Source organism: Nomascus leucogenys, chromosome 2 (assembly GCF_006542625.1).
Source record: "Nomascus leucogenys isolate Asia chromosome 2, Asia_NLE_v1, whole genome shotgun sequence".
Lineage (NCBI taxonomy): Eukaryota > Metazoa > Chordata > Mammalia > Primates > Hylobatidae > Nomascus > Nomascus leucogenys.
Window position 1 is genome coordinate 31053282 of NC_044382.1, and position 22748 is coordinate 31076029.

At 37.9% G+C, this 22748-nt stretch overlaps 2 protein-coding genes across 5 annotated transcripts in view; one reads left to right on the plus strand and one right to left on the minus strand.

The window, feature by feature from the left end:
- The window catches only part of JAKMIP2 (janus kinase and microtubule interacting protein 2), a 188763-nt gene extending 172682 nt beyond the window's left edge, over nucleotides 1-16081 (plus strand). The window contains exons 21-23 of one of the 4 annotated variants that reach the window (XR_004033227.1): nucleotides 2694-2764; nucleotides 12805-13898; nucleotides 15533-16081. Coding sequence is in view for 2 of the 4 variants with exons in the window: in XM_004087253.3 (XP_004087301.1) it covers nucleotides 2694-2744 (51 nt within the window). In the remaining 2 variants the exon portion in view is untranslated. Of the gene's footprint in view, nucleotides 1-2693; nucleotides 2765-12804 lie in introns of all 4 variants that reach the window. The other 3 variants (XR_004033228.1, XM_004087253.3, XM_003266599.4) reach the window with 3 other exon arrangements.
- LOC105739300 overlaps nucleotides 1-22748 on the minus strand; it is a 103685-nt gene that overhangs the window by 57773 nt on the left and 23164 nt on the right. The window contains exons 2-3 of the mRNA XM_012504643.2: nucleotides 10005-10122; nucleotides 8942-9042 (exon numbers count right to left, since the gene is read on the minus strand). Coding sequence (XP_012360097.1) covers nucleotides 8942-9042; nucleotides 10005-10122 — 219 coding nt within the window. The remainder of the gene's footprint in view (nucleotides 1-8941; nucleotides 9043-10004; nucleotides 10123-22748) is intronic.

The following is a 22748-nucleotide window of genomic DNA, read 5'->3' on the forward strand; positions in this document are numbered from 1 at the left end:
TCAGGTACTCATTTGACCTTAGGTAAATAACTTCACCTCTTCTGTCTAAGCCATATCTCTAAAACAGGGATGATAACACTTGCCCCTTCTTCCTCCCATGGGTTCCATGAGGAACGAATGAGGTCACTTACGTGAAAAAGGAAACACTAAAAAAGTGTAAGTCAAATTCTGAAAGTGTAATTTTTAAAATTTCTGACCCAAAGTATACATTCTCTGCAAAATTTTAAATTTGAATTTCTCTCATTTCAGAAGGGGCTATTTAGTTCTTCAGGATTGAATGAGGCAACGATAACATATAATAAATTTCCCAGTGATTGGCAGGAAGCCCCACAGAAGGCAGGGATTGCTTTCAGCTTCCCTGTTTGCCAAAGACCACACTTAATATCTTCCATTTTCCACACTTGTGAATGGCCAGCTCTTAGCTCTCTCTCTGCTAATTCATAAGCTACCCTAGGGCTGGCTCAAGAAGAAGTCAAAGTTAAGGCTATTCTTCCCCCAAAACTTGACAATACCCATTCAGTCCTCATCCAGCTGAGGTTTAAAAAAAAAACAAAAAGGGGAGAAAACAAAATCTATCAACGTCATCACCCTCGCCATTCTCTAAATAAAACCCTCAAAAATTTTGGAAGAAGGGAGATTAAGATCATGTTCATTGTTGGAATTCAATGTAAACTTTTTCACAATTCTTTTGCTCAGTACACTTTACAGGTCTGAACTTCCTAAACTTTTGTGATAATGGGGTAATAATCTTACTCCAAAGAAAATAAGGATCTAATTATCAACATTGCATATTTCACAGATGGTAGCAAATTCAACCACTTCGAAAATAATCCAGTTGGCTTCTGATTAGATATTTGACTAGAGATGAGGTTTATGATTCACCTTCTACTCACTGGACTTCAGTTCTCCTCACCCTTAAGTCTAGTAAGGAGGCTAAAGATCCTTTATGCCAGAGATACTCTTCATTCTTCCCTTGTGGTACTTGAACACCCACTCAGGGTACGTGTAATATCCCTTCTTTATTGCTTATTTCAATGCACACAGTTAGTATGAATCAGGTGGTAACAACAAACCTAGCAAAATTGCTTCAGCTGTGTGCAGCACTTATCTAGAGCATAATATCTGTATGCACCATATCTAGAGCACTTCCACTGCCATCATTTCATCTGATTCTCATAATTACTCTATGAGACAGACACTACAGATGTTATTATCCCCTTTTATACAGATAATAAAACAGTGGCTCAAAGAAATTAAACAACTTGCCCAAAATTATATAACCAATTTATGGCAAGTCAAAACCAGAGGTCAGGGTGTCTGACTCCAAATGGCATGATCTGCCCACCACACTGCCGGGATTAAGACTCTCATTACAGATTAAGTCATGGGCATCTCCTCATGGCCACAGAGGTAGCTCTGATGTCTGATCTTCTCATAGAAATAGCGGGAACGGGAATTCGTCCATTAATCTTTCTCGAAATTCTCCTGCTATAAGTTTACCTTCAAGGAATGAAGAAAAGCAACAGTTTTTGCTTTTCAGAATAATAGACTAGCCACCAATACATGCCTCTTAGAGCCATACTCATAGCTTGTTTATAGAATTTAGCCATAGTGAAGCAAGAACCTTATAAGCAGTAGCATTAAAGGAAATATGCTAATAACATTCACAATATGAGAATGCCAGACATAACCCTTATTCACAGATGTGTCCAATGGTGTGTTCCTGGAGTGTGATAATCAAGTAAAAGGCTTACTCTGTAAAATAAAAGCACCAAGGAAATCAATTGTTTTTTTTAAAACTGACCTTACCCATGACTTTTTATAGTTAGTATACAGTTAGTTATATACCTGTGCTACTCAAGCACTGTTTGTCCATCCAATTATCTGTTTCTCAAGTGAAAATTTTTGGTGAAGAGAAACAAATCAGATTCCATTTAACTTCATGAGTCAAATAGGAAGAAGTCTATCTCAGAGGCATAACAGCTGGAACAACATCACGCATTTATTATGTGAAATGCCCATTGATGCAGAAACAGGTTTTATACCAATAGCATGAACAGATGTCCCCACTTGCCTAGGATAGACCCAGTTTTTACCCATCAACCCAATGTAATTATTAACAGTGTCCATTTCTTTCTCTGAAATGTTCCACTGTGAGTAATTAAGTGTATATTTAGCCTACAGATTAATATTCTCCCAGCTGTGCCTTAATCCTAAAACCTACCATATTAACCAAAAAAAGATAGTACTGCATGATTAAGTGTATGTTCTGATCATATTTTGTGTTTTTGAAATACCCTCTCATGCATGAAAGATAGAGATGGTGATATATAATAAAGTAGGATTCAGGCTAGCTAAGCTTTAGCCCTCACTGTGCCGTAAAATTGTATGAAATTAAACTATTGATTTACTGCTCTGTGCTTATTTTTCTTATCTGTAAAATTAGGAGCTTAGACCAATTGTTTGTAAGACCATCTCATGATTCTAAAATGTATGAATCAATGTTAGTTGAACACTGATACTCTCTGTCAGTAGCTACATAAAAGGTGTGGACTTTTTTAAACAAAAAGGTGCTTGATGTTCATGTGTGAAGTGATTAGACTTGAGCAATGTGGAAAAGCTGAGGTTTTGTACTACCTGAATGGCACTACAGAAATTCAGATTTACATAATCTTCTTCTTTTTCTTCTGCAGTTTCTGTTTCTATTCTTGTTCTTCTCTCTTGCCTTTATTCTATGGCCTTGATGTCAAGGTGCCTCTTAAAGGTAAGATTCCATTTAATTCTCAAAATGTGGTTCTAAGAGGTAATTGATAAAAAGGATGTTACCTATAGTTACTATGCCTTTCTTCGGTTTTTTGTTTTGTTTTGTTTTTTGAGACAGAGTCTTGTTCTGTCACCCAGGCTGGAATGCAGTGGCACAATCAGATCATTCACTGGCAGCCTCAATCTTCCAGGCTCAAAGCGATCCTCCAACCTCAGCCTCCTGAGTAGCTGGGACTACAGGCATGTGTCACCATGCTCAGCTAATTTTTTTATTTTTATTTTTAGTAGAGACAAGGTCTCACTTTGTTGCCCAGGGTAGTCTTGAACTTCAGAGCTCAAGCAATCCTCCTGCCTTAGCCTCCCAAAGTGTTGACCAAGCCATCAGGCCTGGTCTATATTTTTTAACCATGCTATGTTTTTAAAAAACAAACACACTTGCTTTGGTTAGCATAAATGCCATAGATTGAGAAACAGATCCAGTCTATTTGGGTGATTATTAGAAAAGTGAAGAAGCTGAATATTCTCGGAATCAAGAATTTGTTCCAGTTAACTATTACTTCGGGAAGTCACAATGTCTGCGGATGTTAGTATTCTCATCATAATCTCCCATTATGCGGAAAGTTACATCTATATCTGCAAAGTGAAATAAATAATGACATTATCTTTAGTGTTGTGTTCAGCTTGAAAATTCTGATTCTGCTAATCTAACAAGCTAGTAATGACTGCTGTTTTTTCACCCCTTTTCCCCAGTAGAGACTAGGGAGTTCATTAAAACTCAAGAAAGCAGGCTAAGTGGATCTTGTTTTCAAATAAGTTACTTCTCAATGTCAATATAGAAAACAAAAAGGAGAGTCTTATAATTACTATTATCAAGTCCATGTCTCATGAATACATGCATAAATAATCTTAGTGATTCCCGGTGCTTAAAAATATAGATTTTTAAGCCCCACCTCAGACTTGCTGAGTCAGATCACTAGAGATTGAGGTGAGATAGAGAGAGGGTGGGAGAGGTGAGAGCAAGGATTGGTCTGTATTTAACAAGCACGATATGTGATTCTGATGGCCAGCCAAACAGGGAAACCACAAATCTCAACACCATTGTTAAAAAAGAAGAAGGGCCAGTGGCTATTCAAAATCCATTTATCATGGTTCATGTCAACTCTGATTATCCTATTAAATTATATTAGCCTGAGATCTTTCCTGGACCTCAGGTGATTTAACATTTTCTACAGCAAGTTGCAAAACAGAAGAAAGGCACTTTCTCCCTCCACAGGTATGAGATCTGTTACCTGGATATGGAACAGACAAGTAAAAGTGCTTTAGAATAACCTGATACAAGCAAAGAGTTAAGCAGATATGCTCAGAAAATGTATGAACTCATAACTCACTCTCTGGCTATATTCTTTCTTCCAAAATATTTTCTTTTCAGACTGACCATTATCCTTTGTCTGTCAAGAAAGGTGATAGCCTTGTAGGATGCAAAGAAGAGGATTGAGTCTCTTAAATTGAATGGTAATATCCAAATTGAAGTGGAGGGAGATTCACTAGTAAAGGATCAAAATGACCAGAGTATCAGAAAACAAACAGCCTCCCCCCACCAAAAAAAAAACCAGTAAATAAATTTTAAAAGTAGGGAAAATAAATTTTAGTAAGAGACAAGTAATACACGGTGGTTTCGAGAAGAAATATCGAACATCGTAAGTACTAGGTAGAAAATGGATAGGCTTCAGCATTAACATCAATGCTGGCCAAAGCTGATTATGTCCTGGGAGCTGTTCTAAGTAATAGATACATTTAATCCTCATGAAATCCCCTGTGGGATATGTATTGCTTTCATCCCTAATTTGTAGTTGGAGAAACTACCGCATGTGACTTTCCCAAGACCATCCAGCTACCAATTTGTACCCAGGCAGCCTGAGCCCAGAATCCACTTTTAACCACTAAACTGCCTCACAAATAAAAAAGGGCCTTTCTCCCGTATTTCAAGCAACATTGGTGTTCATATGTATCCTCATCAGAAGCATCATCTATTTGTGTAGTACTACTTAGCTATTGGCTTTTGAAATTACAGTGTGCTCGTCTCTGTACCTTTTCCCATTTTGTGTAACTCCTTGAGGGATGTACAAGATTTGATGTTTTTCCTCCAAAGTAGCACATAAATGACACTTAGTAATTGTCTGTTAAGTGAATGACTATAATGATAATTAATAATATAGCAGATGAATGTGACAGTGAATCTGGGTAATATAATGCATATGCAATAAAATGGCTGAGGGGTTAGAGTGCACAGCTTACAAGTCAGATATACTTTTAAGCTTGAGTCCTGCCATTTACTAGTTGTGTGATGATAGGCAGTTTATTTAATCCACCCAAGATTAGGTTTCCTATTCCACAAAATGGTTATACTCATGTTACCTACAGCAGGATGTTGTGTTGAGAGAATGAAATGAGGTTATGCATGTCAAAGGCATAACAGTGCCTGGAAAATCATTAATCAGTAACTCTTAGCTATTATTAGATTTAAAAATTAACTACCACATTTACTGAATTCAAAATTACACTAAATTATACTAGTATTCTAGTATACAAAATTATACTAAATTCAAAACTATAACCTCTGGTACTGCCAAGTAGTTTACAGCCTAAACCCAAACAAATAGTTGCTTTTTCATCTCCTCTCTTCGGGGAATAATCTGGATTTAAATAATATTAGGGAATAAAACATCACTGAAAACTGATTAATGCTACTTATGTCTCCAAAGTTGGCAAGAGAGAAATAGGAATAAGTAAGGGAAAAAGTGCTTTTTTATTGGTAGGTTGTGAAAGCTTACTGCAAATTACCATAAATTTTTTTCCATACTAAATTAATGATTTGTATTCTGTTCATAAACCCAAGACTAGCTTAAATTACAAAGTCCTCCTTAAAATGGAGTGACTCCTTCTTCTTTTCTTTTAGTAATTGCTTAAGTCATTATTGTCAGTAATGATATAGAAGCCACTGAACGCTCCCTAGAAGGCACCCTTACTGGACTCAGTGCTGGCAGACTAAATAACTGCATGGATTATATTAGGACTTTTACTTTAAACAAGGGGACTCCAGGTAGTTCCAGAAGATATTATCTGGCTATGCATTCTGGTTTTCCAAACGAATAGCATATCAATGTATTAGTCAGGGTTCTACAGAGAGGTAACAAATAGCATAGATAGATAGATAGATGATAGATAGATAGATAGATAGACAGACAGACAGACAGACAGATGAAAATGAGAGGGGCTTTATTAGGAGAATTCGCTCACCTGGTTATGGGGGTGGAGAAGTCCCATGGTAAGCCATCTGCACGCTGGAGAACCAGAGAAGTAACATGGCTCTGTTCAATTCAGAAACCCAAGAACCACTGGTGACTCACGCCTGTAATCCCAGCACTTTGGGAGGCTAAGGCTGGCAGATCACAAGGTCAGGAGTTCAAAACCAGCCTGGCCTATATGGTGAAACCCTGTATCTCCTAAAAATACAACAATTAGCCAGGCATGGTGGTGGGTGCCTGTAGTACCAGCTACTTGGGAGGCTGAGGCAGGAGAATAGCTTGAACCTGGGAGGTGGAGGTTGCAGTGAGCTGAGATCGCACCATTGCGTTGCAGCCTGGGCGACAGAATGAGACTCCATCTCAAAAAATTAAAAAAAAAAAAAAAAAGGAATAAGAAGACCCAGAAGACCCAAGAACCAAGGAGGCCAGAGGTGTAACTCTCAGTCAAAGGCCAAAGGCTTGAGAGCCCCAGGAGGCTGCTGGTGCAAGTCCCAGAGTCCAAAGGCTGAAGGACCTGGAGTTATTAGGCATTCACTCCACCTTCATGGCCTCTCATCAGGTTCCAACTCCCAACACTGTTGCATTAGGGATTAAGTTTCTAACACACGCTTTGTGGGAGACACATTTAAGCCATAGCAACCACTTATTGTGTCACATTACATGGTTACACAGGGAGACAAAGCAAAGAAAAAAATGAGAGGAATACAAAAATAGCTATCACCAGATTAGTTGCTATACCCAGGTTGCAATGACCCATTGAAAATCCTCCTCTTCTGAGCAGGGATGAATTAATGAAGAACATGACAGCACCAGTTTTGCTCATTATGAAGTTGGGAGGACCACAGAACAGGTGATCATGATTCTTTATCCACATACACTGGTCTAGCTCATTTTTACTGTCCCCCACTGGACAAATTTTACATGCATTTGGAGATAGATAGATAGATAGATAGATAGATAGATAGATAGATAAATTTTTAATGATATTTCTCCAGTGTTAACCATAAATTTTTGAACTTGACAGCCCAATATTTTTACTTCCTATCTAGTAACATAAAAAATGTTAAAAGGCACATAATACTGTGTTATTGTTCTAATGAAAAAAGCTTAAGAAAAATTAAATACTGTATTATTTGTTAAAATGTGCAAATATTGACTCAGGTAGCCTGGGGAAAACAAATGGCCACATGACCAGTCTCTATTATATTCGTCATTTAGAGTATTAGTAGGATCGGCCAGGCGCAGTGGCTCACTCCTGTAATCCCAGCACTTTGGGAGGCTGAGGCAGGCGGATCACCTGAGGTCGAGAGTTCGAGACCAGCCTTGCCAACATGATGAAACCCCATCTCTACTAAAAAAAAAAAAAAAAAAAAAAAAAAAAAAATACAAAAATTAGCCAGGCGTGGTGGCCTGTGCCTGTAATCCCAGCTACTCAGGAGGCTAAGGCAGGAGAATCACTTAGAACCAGGGAGGCAGAGGCTGCAGTGAGCCGAGATTGTACCACTACACTCCAGCCTGGGTGACAGAGTAAGACTCCATCTCCCCAAACAATAAATAAACAAAGTATTAGTAGGAAAATTTTACTCCTTAGTTTTTATATGGATAAGGAAAGTCTATAAGATGAATCATTGTATGCCAGTTAGTAATTCCTTTTTATGTAAATGTATCCATTAGCTTTATCCAGTCATATATAAATTGTTTCCCTATTTGTCTCACAAATTGTACTAATAAAGCATAGGGTAGGAGTTATGTTTTATTCATCTTTGTATCTTTAGTGTCTATAACAGTGCCTTATCTATCCTAGGTGCAGAATAAATTTCAGATTGACAGATGAACTGAGAGGCAGATGGATGAATGAATAGCTGGGAAAATGAATATGAAAGCAGATTTGGGATATGTTAGATCAGAGCCATGAATAGAGTTGTCATATCTTTCAAAGATAACTCATATTCGATTTTTTTTTATATACCATTTGAAGACTACCTTAAAGAATGCATTGACAAAGGAAAGAGGACATAAACAAATATCCTCCATAGCTGAAGTAGCCCACTAACTGGGCTCAGTGCTTCCACTGTAGACATTCTTGTAACTCATTCACCACACAGCAGTTAGAGTGAGCTTTTAGAAAGGCAAACCTTACCTTGACCCCCTCCCAGGAAAACATCACTATCAGGATCAAGTTCCTTCAACCAATCTATTGATAACAACTTAAAAAGAAAAATATCAAATCTGAATTTTTTTAACTTGGCCAACAAAGCCCTGCATGGTCTAACCACACGGGCAATCTCTCGGGCTTCCTCTTGCTCCAGTTTCCCTTAATGAACCACATGCCTTCCTGCCTTCCACAGGGTTTGCCCAAGCTGTCTTGGTGCACAGAGTGCTTCCCTTCTGCTTTAAGTAGTAAACACCTACTGCTCACCTATCCTTCAGATCTCAATTCAGTTGTGATTCCCACAAGGACATCTTTCTCGACTTGCTTTCTGAACAAATTTTACATACATTGGGGAAATATATATGTATATATATTTTAATATCTCTCTTTCTCATTGTAAATATGCTTGATGCGGATAATGACCATATAATTTTGTTTGGCCTTGTATACCAAATACCTAGCACATAATCAACAGTGTCTAGCATGTAGTCAACAATCAATAAATACTTTTAAAATAATATTAATGATATTTCAATAAGGAAGGAGAGGACAACTTGCTTAACAGTTCAAAAGGTACATTTATATTTATTATTTTATGTAATACTTACAACAATCCTGCATAATAGAGACTGTTATAACTCTCTGTCTTAGTCCATTTGTGCTATTGTAACAAAAAACCTGAGACTAGGTAATTTACAAGTAATAGTAATGTATTGCTCACCACTCTGGAGGCTGGAAGTTGAAGATCGAGGCACCAGCAGGTTTGGTCTCTGGTGAGGGCCTGGTCTCTACTTCCAAGATGGCACCTTGTTGTTGCATCCCCTGGAGGGGGCAAAGCTGTGTCACAGGACAGAAGGGACGGAGGGGCAAAAGAGCCTAAGTTAGTTCTCTCCAGCTCTTTCATAAGACACTAATCCCTCATCCATTCTGCACTCATGGTCTAATAACCTCCCAAAAGCCTCACCTGTTAATACTCTTGCACTGGGGATTTAGTTTCAACATGAATTTTGGAGGGGACACAAACATTCAAAATATAGCACCCTCTAAACATTAATTTCCTAATATAAAAAATTAGCAAGTAGTAGCACCTACTATTTTTCTGAGGATTGAGTAATATTATACAGGTAAAGCAACTAGTTTAGTAGTTGGCACATAGAAAGGCTCATTAAAGGTCAAGTTTGTAGACATACTAAGCATTCTGTCTTGAATCATACCTTTCAAGATGTGCTTCCATCTTCCTGGACCACATTTCCCACATCACCATTAAATGGTTGATACCCATTCATCCTTCCCATCTCAGTAGAAAATCAGGGAAGCTTTCCCTGATCCTCCAGTTTCAGTTACATTTCATACAGTATTATTATGTCTTCCCTACCAGGATTTTTATGGACCAATTATTTAATAATCTTCAGTCTCACTGTCCTCATCTGTATTGTGGAGGTAATAATAATAGTTACCATTTATTGAATACTTTATGAGAAATTGCATATATAGGGTGAGGAGTGGAAGGTGTCAGAGATGGCCCTTGTGTTCCTGGATGGTGTAACTGATTAAACGGTGGTGCCCTTACAGATGCTACAACCACAAGTCAGAATTCACATCACCGTACTCAAGACTTGGAGTTTGTGGCATTAGCTGGGCACAGTGGCTCTCTAATCACAGCACTTTGAGAGGCTGAGGCAGGTGGATCACTTGAGCCCAGGAGTTTAAGACCAGCCTGGGAAACATGGTGAAACCCCATCTCTACAAAAATACAAAAACTAGCTGGGTATGGGGGCACATGCCTGTAGTACCAGCTACTTGGGAGGCTGAAGTGCAAGGGTGGCTTAAGCCCCAGAGGTCGATGCCGCAGTGAGACAAGATTGCACCACTGTACTCCAGCCTGAGCAACAAAGCAAGACCCTGTATCAAAAAGAAAAAAAAAAGAATTTGTAGCATGCAGTAAAGTCTCAGAAATGATAGTGGCAATTGCTGTTTTCCACAGATGAAGAAACTAAAGTGCAGCACTGTTAAGCAACCTGTTAAAAAGAACTCCTGTTACCCACTGGGTAACTGCAATAATTCAGAATGCTAATTTGAATAAATCTGGCTTCACTATAGAAATAATAGTTCCTTTTACAAGTACTTCTCAATTCAAAGAAACTTAACATTCCAGGAAACTGCCTGGACTGCCTGTAAGTCCACTGGTTTTTAAAACCAACATGTGTTTACTCAAATGAGAGGTTGTACTTCAGTTGTGATAGGTGGAAATGATGCATACATGCTTTGACACAATATATAGGATTTAATCTTTGATATGCTATACATTGAAAGTTTGCAAGTAAAAGACTTTTTGTGTTTGTATATTTATTCTATATCTAAAAACACACAAACAAAAATACATCCCTGAAGAATTTTTTATATATATTCAGATCAACTCTCTTCTTTACCATGGAATAGGAGAATGTTATATTTGTAACTAGTTATTTGGGGCTCTGATCCCAGTGGAATGTAAATATGAACTCAATCTATTTTCTCAAATCATAGCTTTCTTCACTCAGGCTCTGTCTTATTTCCCTCTCTCATCTTTTAATTAAATATTAGGTTGGTCCCCCAACTTCTCAGTCACTTTCAATCCTCAAAAGTCTTAACCCAGTTTAAAAGTTCAATTTCAGACTCTGTTTTATTCTCATTTCTTCCCTTATCCTACCTTAGGCATGAGCCAAGTACCCCCATGGAGCTGTAGTTCAGGGTCTGACTCCAAGAGAACTCTTCCTCTCCTCTTCTTCTTCAAGGCTCAGCCATTCTGGAGAGCAGGGAGGAAGAAGAAGGAAAAGGATTCTCCCTCTCACCTCCTTTGACAGTGATTGCAGATGTTTCTCTGGCTACTATTGACCAACACTTGATATCTTTTCTATGAGAGGTGACCAAAGGCTGGCCATTCTGGGCAACATATGTGTGAATTCTTCAGAAGGCTGTGCAGAGGATGCCCACTGCACTATTCCCAGTCTGGCCAAGGCCCAGCCTCTTCCACTGCCTCACTGGCTCCCATCGTTGGTGGTACAACCCACAGCTTTTTGCTGAGGAGGTAGCTTTTTGATGAAGTATGGGGCAAGGAGACAACTACACTGTGGCACCTGTCTCTGCTCTCTCTTCCCTGTCATCACTCTTCAGTTCTCTGCTCACATATAAGCAAGGAAAGATGAGAAAGTCTATGTCTGAGCAATAGGAAGCAAGTGTGCCTCTGTGAATCCACCATCAATCTCTTTATACCTCTTTGTACCTCCTCCTCATTCCCTCAGTGTGATCACTCCCCAACCACTGTACTTCCTTCCCACAGGTTCTCCTCTGTGACTCTGTCACTCTTTCATCCCAGTCTAACCTTGTCTTGGGAGCAAAATGGCTCTGCAAATATGCCTTTGGATCTTTAAGTTGCCTCTGGTTGGTAGACTAGAAGTATCCTTGGGGTACTAAATGCCTCCTTTTCCCCCATTTTGGATTGTGGTTTTAACATTTAACTTTGGATTTAACATTTCTGCAATAATAGTAAAGTCTTTCTACAGAATCCGTGTCCTTATTTTATAGATGAGGAGATTGAGGCTTAGATAAGTTAAATAACTTATCTTTGGGCATACAGCAAGAAAATAGAAATCCCATTTTCTCTATCCATGTTGTTCAGACCCTAAAGGCCATTCCCTTAAGTAGCACATGACAGCACATCCTCATAGCAAATCTTCTGTGCTATTTCTGGCTTTCAGTGGAAGACAGCATTATGACCTAGACTTCTACACAAATGAAAACTCAGACATATGAACTTACAGAGGAACAGGGCTAGGAGTCCTGACTGGCACATCCCCAGGGTAGCACCTTTTCAGGGACATCTCTGGGCCAACCAAGAAACCTGTGTGGCAGAATTCCCAGGGAGTTCTTCAATCAGGACTTCGGGTGGAGACAACTTGCCAATGGTTACAATTTTTGGGGGGAGGAAATGTGACATAGAATTAAGTCACTGAAGGGAATACACAGGTCTGCTATTAAAATAGCATCTTGCAGAAACAGTAGATACTGGAGACTCCAAAAGTGGGGAGGTAGAGAAGTGTCAGGGTTTGATAAATTACCTATTGGGTGCTATGTTCACTTTTGTGTGATGGGTTCAACAGAAGCCCAGACTTCTGCATCATGAAATATATCCATGTAACCAACCTGCACATTTACCTTCTGAATCTAAAATAAGTTTCAAAAATAAAATAACATCTTAAATGGATATATTGGGGCATGATTATTCAATTTAACTTCTTAGCTATCACCTTGGAAGGCCTCAGAGGAAAAGGCAGTAATGATAATAATATTTCAGGCAACTTACTTTGAGACAAGAACCATTAATTGTTTTATATGCATTGTGTTGCAACAACCTTTGAAATAGAGACTTGTATTTTCTCACTTAAAATTAAAGTAACTAAGCTTAGAGATGTAACTTGCATAAGATCATACACATCAAAGCAGTGGTAAAGAATAAAAAATTTGTGTCTTTTTTTAAAGTTTGTTTTTTATGATTCAGCTATTAATAAAATTGATATATAAATAATTTTTTCCTCTGTTTTACAGAGTAACCGAAAACATGGATAAGATCCCAGAAAGACAAATGCTTCTGAACCTTCAAAGATGGCAAAATTGTTTACACCAGTGAGAGGGAGATCAAAAGCTAAGAACTACCCTGTAGCCAGGACTACAACTGTGTATTTTAAAGCCATTATTCAAGGTTTCTTACTTGACAGTTCCTACACAACCCTGTTGAAAATCTACAATATATGCTGCATTTAATGAAACATGTATATGTCAAATCAGAAGAGAAGAACTATAAACATGTATTGTGTAAAGAAAAAGTTCAGCAATGGAACTAGTTTCTGCAGATCAAGCAAAGATGTGTCTTGGGCATGGAACCAAAGTTACAATGAAACATTCAACCCCTGCTGTGCAGGGGGGTCATTTTAATGTAACACCACACCCCATGGAAACACTAGTCCTGATAATAAACATCATTTTAAAAGATCAAAAGAAAACAAACAAACAAAAAAAAACAAGGGTGGGTGGGGAGTGAAGCACGAGGAATACCTATGAAGAGCTATTTACAATAAAATGTTTCATTTGAAAAGTCTGGTTTCTTACTACAGGGATTTGCTTTTCTGTCTTTATGATTGTTTTAAACTCAGGAACAGAGACATCCGCATCGTGAATGGGAAGAAAAACACTCTCCTTTGTTTTTCTGCAAAAGGTGGAGCTTGTGGAATTCATTCCACAGACGACAGATGAGAAGTGGATCACAGTGACCATAACAAAACTGGTAACCAAGTCAGAGGACCCGGGCGAATGTGACATGTGAAATAAAAGCAGATTCGATGCTTCCTTGTCCTACGCTCACATCTGCATCCCTCCGTCAACAATGGACTGATCTCATTCATATTGAAAACTAAGAAGATGATACTGTAAATCACATGCTCCCTGACTTAGTTCTATTTAGAACGCCAACATCTATAGGGAACATGGGCCAGAGAGCATCTCTGAATCTTTCATTTCCAAAATACTGGTTTTCAAATGGCTGCTTAAAATTGCCTGCAAATGAATATGCTATATGATTTGGGCAAAAACACAACAGAATCAATGAGTAAATTTCTACCAAGAGTCGGGTTTGCCACAGAGATGTGAATATTAAACTAAACTATTATTTTTTAAAGAATCCTCATATGCCTAGAGCATTCTGACCTCTTCTTGTTTAGAGTGATAACATTTTTTCCCAGGCAGATGACAGCAACAAGATAGCTCTACTTTTTTATATAGAAATAACATTATGTTACTGACAAGGTCGTTTTCTACCAGAGACAATTAGAGGACTGGTACTTTTCCTAAGTTGTGTATTACTGAGTCTTGGAGTCATCTGTGAGAGCAAATATATGTTCCTGAAAAGCTAATTTTACACCTCATTTACTGTAGATAACAGAACAACCTCAATTTTTCAAATTTTGAAGTTTTATTTATGGGGGTAGAATTCCCATGCATAGAGAATATGTGTAGGGAGCCAGAAACTCTTTCTATGAAATGCTATACAAATCTTCCCATATGTGGGTTCACTATCATCCTTCAGTTTTAGCACTGGCATTTGCAAAGCCAGAACAATAGCTGAAGAATGTACAATAAAAACTAGAATGCTGGGGTCCCACTTTTTGTTCTTACATTTACTGCTGACCCAGGTATCTTTGGCCCAGTCACTTAACCTCTCTGTGCCTCAGTTTCCTCATCTGCAAAATGGGGTTAAAATGCTTTTTCATAAAGTTTTATTTGCAATTTTAGAACAAGAGGTGCTTAAAGTAGCACAATGTGCTTTGTAATTATTATAAATGCTGTATTATTTGACTTTCTTGTGTTGTTGACAAAAAGATTCCCTCATGTAATAAAATAGTGCTTCAGTTTGGTTAAATTTAAGCACTATAGCACTGAAGCTTGCTTATCAAGCTACTTGGGACATTATTAGCAATAAAAACTGAGAGATTCAAAACCAGGATCTTTAATAATCTATAGCAAATAGATCATCTCATGCTATTGAACAAGATAGAAGAGTGTGTCATTTCTATGATAAGCATCTCCCAGCTCTCTTGATTGCATATGCATGCCATCATACAGAACCCCACTTTTATCATGGGAGAGCCAATCATTAAACAAAGGCTTGGAGCAAACTGACAGTATCACAAAATTAGCTTGATTATCTTTTATTCTGGAGGAAAGTCAGGTGATATGTCCTACTGGGAAGATACAAAACAGACTATCCTGCTGTATTCTTTTTTTTTTTTTTTTTTTTTGAGATGGAGTCTTGCTCTGTCACCCATGCTGGAGTGCATTGGCACAATCTCGGCTCACGGCAAGCTCTGCCTCCCAGATTCAAGTGATTTTCCTGCCTCAACTTCCCTAGTAGCTGGGATTACAGGTGCACACCACCACACCTGGCTAATTTTTGTATTTTTAGTAGAGACAGGGTTTCACTATGCTGGTCAGGCTCGTCTCTAACTCCTGACCTCAAGAGATCTGCCTGCCTCAGCCTCCCAAAGTGCTAGGATTACAGGCACAAGCCACTGTGCCCGGCCTCCTGCTGGATTCTTTATTCAACTAGGTAGGTTCCAGATTAAATATGAGCCATATGCTCATTAGGCAAGAAATGCGAAAGAGGGTGCCTCTACAGTGTTGGTGACCCAACACTAGCAAACTTGAGTCAGAAAATATGGAAGAGGATAAATTACTCTCACATATCTAAGATGTTTCCATTTTTCTTCACTTTCTGTTGCAGGGCCCATGTGAGTATATTCCATCTGCTCCAACACACACCTTCCTTCTCTTAATTTTGCTTTCCCACCCACCAAGAAATTTGTAAGTCAAAATTTATTTCCATGAACAAGCTATTTCTAAATGATTGGAAATTTTTGCAAAAGTGGTATGGTTTATATACCTAATCTTCTTAACTGCTATAAATCATATGAGAACAACAGCTAGGATAATTGTCCAAGCAGCTTTAGATGTGTTTAGGGCTAGGCAAAAGGTTTGCTTGTTTTTTCTTTCTGCTTAAGATCCGGGAGATTAGCAAATTTCTCAAGACTATAGGCCGAACTGTAATTTTTACCAAGTCTTGTTCATGAGCCTCAAAATTAATATATCCTTGAATAAAGTATAAATATTTCAGTAGATACATCTCTCTATTATCCATTTTCACAATTATAAAAGCATCAGCAAAATTGTGGATATATGTTCCAGTCACTCATGGATCTATGGAAATGGACTGTGTTTAAATGAATGCTTCCTTTGGATAGGATGTTCAGCAATAGCAAAAAAAAAAAAAAAAGTTATCAATAACAATGAGATTTCCTGTGGCTCCACTTCTGCATCTGTACTACCTAGATGCATTTGGCTAATGAGTTTGTAGCAGTCAGAACAGCATTCTTCAGGGTTCATTAACTTAATTTTTCTTAATAAAATATTCATACCCTGGAAAATAAACATAACTGACTACTAAAGATAATTTGAGATAAATAAAAGCCCCAATTTAAATAGTTATTCAGGATAGAAAAATTTCATGAAAGGGGAAAAACATAGGGAGACTATCTTTGACTATCGTACTTAAAAACCATCTATTACTAAATTGAATGTCAAACTTTTCTTTAATGCCACCCTACTTTTAGGAAATAGAATTTGCTGAAAAAAATTACAACCCTTCTGACTTATGCTATATAAATTAAATTATTACAAACAGTTAGGTTTTAGGGGTGGAAGAATAGATCTTGCTTTAATTTTTTTTTTGGCCCACAAATAACTGCTCATACAGATTGTATGTGTCTTCCCAAGTCAATAAGGTAGAGCTGATATAGAAGGCCTGGATTATCACTTAGGTAGCAAGCAAACGTGTTCTCCACTAGTAATAGGAGAAATAAAGTTTGCCAAATAATTTTTGCTACAGTATTTTGTTTCAACTTTGCTTTCAATTTTAAATAAATCTCTGGCAAACTTTTTCCTTTTTGCCCATTGACTGTCAAATTTTCCTGTAAACCCATTGTGTAATTCTTATGTTTGCTTTAACATAATTCACAAGTTCATCGTTTCAAAATGAAGCACGTCTTTTTAACCTGCCTAGGTTTTTGTAGAAACTGTAAAAAGAATATTCATTGGTTTTGTGTTGATGTTTAAATAATTGGATCATCTGTGTTATATTACATCAAGATAGATGGACAGCATAGGCATTTTATTTTTAAAATATTTAATTGCATTGTTTCAATCTGTCAAAGAGTGGCACAGAATACACACACACACACACACACACACACACACACACACAAACACACCGCAATAGAAATTTGCTCTGTAACTTGGGAGTTGCATTGCTCGTTGCCTTTTGTGAAATTTTCATAACAGTGTTTTGGTAATTAATGACAGCTTTTGGCAGTTTAATTCTATCATTTTACTAATTTAGATTTATCTATTATATTGAAAAAGTTCAATATAACTTTTGAATGATAAGCATTCAAAGCAAATCTTAGATGACTGTTTATGTCATGAGTTTATGCTTCCAATATGGACCCAAGCCCCTCTTTAAGCAGACTTCTAGGTCTTAAGAGAGGAAAGATGTCATTGTGTTCCACTGCCTTGTCATTTCTATATAATGTACTATCTTGAGAGTTAATTTCAGGCATATTGGCAAGAAGATACAGACATAATGGAAGGTTGGAGTTAATCCCTGTAAGGCCTCTTCAAGTGCCAAATTCTATGATTCCATTTCAGAACGGGGCAGGGCAGATTCACAATCCTTTGCTGTCTTTAGTTTGGTGGTTTAGTTCTTCGTAAATAAATCTCTTGCTGAGAGTCCAAGTCCAATGTTTAATCAAAATTCCTAAAGATAGCTACTCAGAAGGCTAAGGTGGCAGGATAGCTTGGGCCCAGGAGTTTGATAACGGCCTGGGCAACATGGTAAGACCTCATCTCAAAAAAAAAAAAAAAAAAGAGAGAGAGGAAAAAAACTACTAAAGATATAGTTATAGGTGCAATGTAGCAAAAATAGGATTATAATTTGCTATATTCAAACTAATGTGTCGGAGGTACACGTGGTTGATTTGGTGAGGGTTCCTGTTTTTGTTTTTTTCTGCATTACGGTCTTTGTACCCATGCTTATATTTTCATCCTTGTTATATGCAAAGTTCTGAAGGGTGAGAATGGTAAAGTTAAACAACTTTGAGCCCAATTTTGCCTACAATCAATATCCCATGAACTTACTAAAGAATGGATGATGCAATTTTCCAACTAAAAGCAGATCCCCAGCATCTGTTAGTAACAACACTTCTATTTGACTGACATCTCACAGACTGTGCCTATATATACCAGCCATTAACCATAGCAACTTCCCACAATGAGGCAGATCAAAATCCAAACATTTTAATAAATATGTGATGTAAATATATGCACAGATATATTCTGTACATAGTATGATGGTGTGAGCGCTTACTAAACGTGTACTTCTGTTCTAGGATGCAGGACTTCAAGAAAGGTTTTTTCTGCTGCTGCTGCTGCTGCTGCTGCTGCTGTTGCTGGGAACTCATGTTTTTGTTGAGCATTTAGTGTTTGAACTCTTCCTGTCCTTGACTACCTCTTCTCTCCCTTACCCCACCTTCTGTTCACTACTATTATTTCTGATTGTTGACTGAGGCAGAGACTACTCAGTTTTTCAATTATCCAGGCCCATAAATCAGCAAATAGGTTTTTTTTATTTGTTTGGTTAGTTAGTTGATGTTTTTATTTGAAAGAGCAACAGAAAGTTCAGCACAATCTACAGTATTAAAATTAGCCAAAAGTCCCATATCTTTATTAGCTAAAAATTCCATCTCAACAGGGTTCATGCATGTTTTAACCTTCAAGATCCAATACTTTGGGGACTCAAGTATAGAGCTAATGTGTTTGAATACATAATTCCCCAGGTGTTTACTGTGTTAATGTAGCCAAGGGTCCAATTTCACAGAGCTTTCATTCAATCAACTGCCTCAATTGGGGTTCTTTCTTTCCATCTCATTAGCATGACTCCATATATCACTTCAGTGCTTGTTTATTAATGAAAGAAAAATAAAAATTGACTGAGTTTCACCAGAATGATCCTCTGAAGTACACTGAATATGTACATGTACTGTATGTATTACTGTAGAGATTGGAATCAACTTACTGTATGTAAAGTTTTATGAATGGTTATTTTATAATTTATGTATTTAATATAGGAATCAATGAACTCTGGTGTTTTAGTTTATATAAAAATAAAACAAGCTGCATTTTTTTAAAACTTTATCTTTCATTGTTTATAGCTGTTTGTTTAATGAACTCTTCCACTTTTTTTTTTCTGAGACAGTCTTGGTCTGTTGCACAGGCTGGAGTGCAGTGGTGCCATCTTGGCTCACTGGCTCACTGGCTCACTGCAACCTCCACCTCCCAGGTTCAAGTGATTCTTCTGCCTCAGCCTCCCAAGTAGCTGGGACTACAGGCGTGCACCACCACACCTGGCTAATTTCTTTGTATGTTTAGTAGAGATGGGGTTTTGTCATGTTGGTCAGGCTGGTCTCAAACTCCTGGGCTCAAGCAATCCACCAGCCTGGGCTTCCCAAAGTGCTGGGGATTACAGGCCTGAGCGACCACGCCCTTCCTCTAATCTACTTTTGAAAAACAGGGTGAGGCAAATCAGGGCTATCAGTGCAATGTAAGGAAATAAACTCTATATCCAGGACAGTGAATAGATTTATTCTCATCTTCCCACTCTGCATTTGTTACTGTGTGCGCCATGGGCACTATGATAAGGAGGCCAAAACAGAATTTATACCCTTGAGGAAAAAACTATCATCATTAGCATCTCTGCTCTGAACATAGTTTGGGAGAGAATCTTGCCTGCTATTTTCCATCCTTATTCTGAATGTTACTTCTCCTACTCTATCCATCTACCTTTTTTTCTACCTTGTAGACCCACTAGATATAACAAATTAACAGGTGTGTGTTATGTGAGCATTGAGCATGTGCACATTCCTATGGCCTATGTACATGTGGATCTACCTTCAAAGAGCTTACAGTCTCATGTGGGAAACAATCCCTGTATCCGTGAATCAAATAAGAAACCAATATGACACAATAGAGGTACAATTTTTTAAGTCACCATGAAGAACTGTTAAAAATAGGCCAGGTGCAGTGGCTCACACCTGTAATCCCAGCACTTTGGGAGGCTAAGGCAGGAGTATCCTTGAGGCCAGGAGTTCAAGATCAGCCTAAGCAACATGACAAGAACCCATGTCTACAAAAATTTTTTACATGCCATTACCTGGCATGGTGGCACATGCTTATAGTCAGAGCTACTGGGAGACTGAGGAAGGAGGATCACTTCAGGCCAAGAGTTTAAGGTTACAGTGATCCCATCACTTCACTTTAGTCTAGACAACAGAGCAAGACCCCCAACTTTCAAAACAAAAAAGATAAAGAACAATCAAAAGTAATATTAAGCAGGATACTGTAGCTCACACTTGTAATACAGTGCTTCGGCAGGCTGAGGCGGGAGGATCACTTGAGGCCAGGAGTTTGAGACCAGCCTGGGCAACATAGCAAGACCCTCATCTCTACTAAAAAAAAATAATAAAAATTAGCCAGGCATGGTGGTGAGTGCCAATAGTCCCAGGTACTTGAGAGGCTGAGGGGGGAGGATCACTTGAGCCCAGTAGTTCAAGATTACAATGAACTATGATCATGCCACTTCACTCCAGCCTGGGCGACAGAGCAAGACCTTGTCTCAAAGAAACAAAGAAAAATTAGCATTTTGGAATGGGCTCAATAAGATCCATGTTAAGAAGGTTTCCTCTTTTAATTATAACCTCTTCATCTTTACTAGCAAAAAAAAAAAAAAAAATCACTCATCAGTTGTTACAATGTTCTGTCACTCATTCATAGGAAGCACCTATATGCCAGGAGCTATAGCAAATTCTAAACACAGAGAAGAATAAGACACAGGCCCAACTCTCAAGACATCACAATTTACATTATTTGATGATGGTTTACAACAATTGAGTCTCTATGAGAAAGGTGTCTTACATATCAGCATGCCATAAAATAGGCAGTTATTATGGGGTCCTGTATAACTTTATAAAAGAAAAGCTCTGTTTTGATTAACTCCAGTTTTGGTATATAATTCAAATGTGTTATGTCAACAACTCAATTGGCCTCTTCTAGATCCAGAGAAAATTACCCCAGTGTTTTCTGGAGATGCCAAAGTGGGCAGCGGGCACTTCCTTCCACAGTGCTAGTGAGACAAGGAAACATTTACTAGGCCCATATGAAACCCACACAAAGGAATTCCTCCCACCAGCTCATGACATAGCCCTGCCTCTGACCTACAGGTACAGTTGCGGAAGTGCAGAGATATAGTCAAATTCCTACCTACCCCGTGGGTTAAGATTTGTGCCAAATGGCTGATGAAGAATGCTCATTTTACTTAAACAAATTTGTAGCTACATATGAAATATAAAAGTAAATAGTGAAGGCTTTTTTTCCTCATTGAAAATCCTCCAGAGAAAAAAAAAACTTTTTAACCCAAAACATTTTTGCGCATACACATATTTATAAATATGAAGTAAATTTTTGGTCAAAAAGTTCTATAACAAATAGTCATTGGTAATTTGTGCCTGTAAGTACCATAAAAATATTTTTAAAAGGGCTATGACATCTGTGTCATTTATATGAAGCCCCACATGACACTTTCTTTTAGAATTTAGAAGAAGAAAAACACAAAAAAAATAACAACCACCTCAGGAGCCAGATTTTTCTTCCCTTGTGATAAGAGAAAATTTACTATGTTCCCATTTTGCCCTGACTGCTGACAAATGAAAAACATATCTATATTTAATCATGACATCTAATCAATTTTTTCTATTTGCTTTGTTATTTTATTGTTATTTATGTATTTATTTTTTTGAGATGGAGTTTCGCTCTTGTTGTCCAGGCTGGAGTGCCATGGTGCAATCTCAGCTCACCACAACCTCTACCTCCTGGGTTCAAGTGATTCTCCTCCCTCTGCCCATTTCAGGCATGTGCCACCATGCCCAGCTAATTTTGTATTTTTAGTAGAGATGGGGTTTCTCCATGTTGGTCAGGCTGGTCTCGAACTCCCAACCTCATGTGATCTGCCTACCTCGGCCTCTCAAAGTGCTAGGATTACAGGCATGAGCCACCGCACCCGGCCTATTTTTTTTTTTTTTTTTACAGTGAGGCCTTGCTGTTGCCCAGGCTGGAGTGCAGTAATGCAATCATAGCTCACTGCAACCTTGAGCTCCTGGGCTCAAGCAATTCTCCCACCTCAGACTCCCGAAGTGCAAGGATTATAGGTGTGAGCCACTGCACCCAGCCTTTTTTATTTTATCGATCTTATTGTTTTGCCTTTCATTTGCTTTGATTTTGCCTTTAATTTACATTACCTCAAATCTTTTTTGTACAGTCATAAGATATGAATTCAATATAAAAATGCACATTAAATATTCTTAGAGCCACCACAGAAATGTGTGTAGAAAAAAATATTCAAAACTTAGGCATAAGGCAAATAAGAAGTATATGTCTCTATAGTTTCTCTATAGTTTATAATATTCCAATTGGGGAAATACAATGATTCAAGAGAGCTCAGAAGTTTTACAATTCTATAAAGAAAGAGGCTAATTCATAGAAAAATGATAAGGTATGATGCGTTATTCAACCTGATAGAAAAAATAAAACCATGCAAATAAAGATTGAGTTTTTGTCCTATAAGCACATTAACTACTTTTGTTTCTAACATACTGCTTTCATTTCAGCAGGTCTTTCCCCATCCTTCAATTTCTTCTCAAACCAGCTCAGTCATTCTACTGGTTCCTTTAATTAACAAGGTATATGACATTTGGATACATGTTTGTTTTTGAATGACATTTTTAATAACTTAATGAGTTATTTTTCGAAATGTATTTTAAGGAGTATTGAGATAG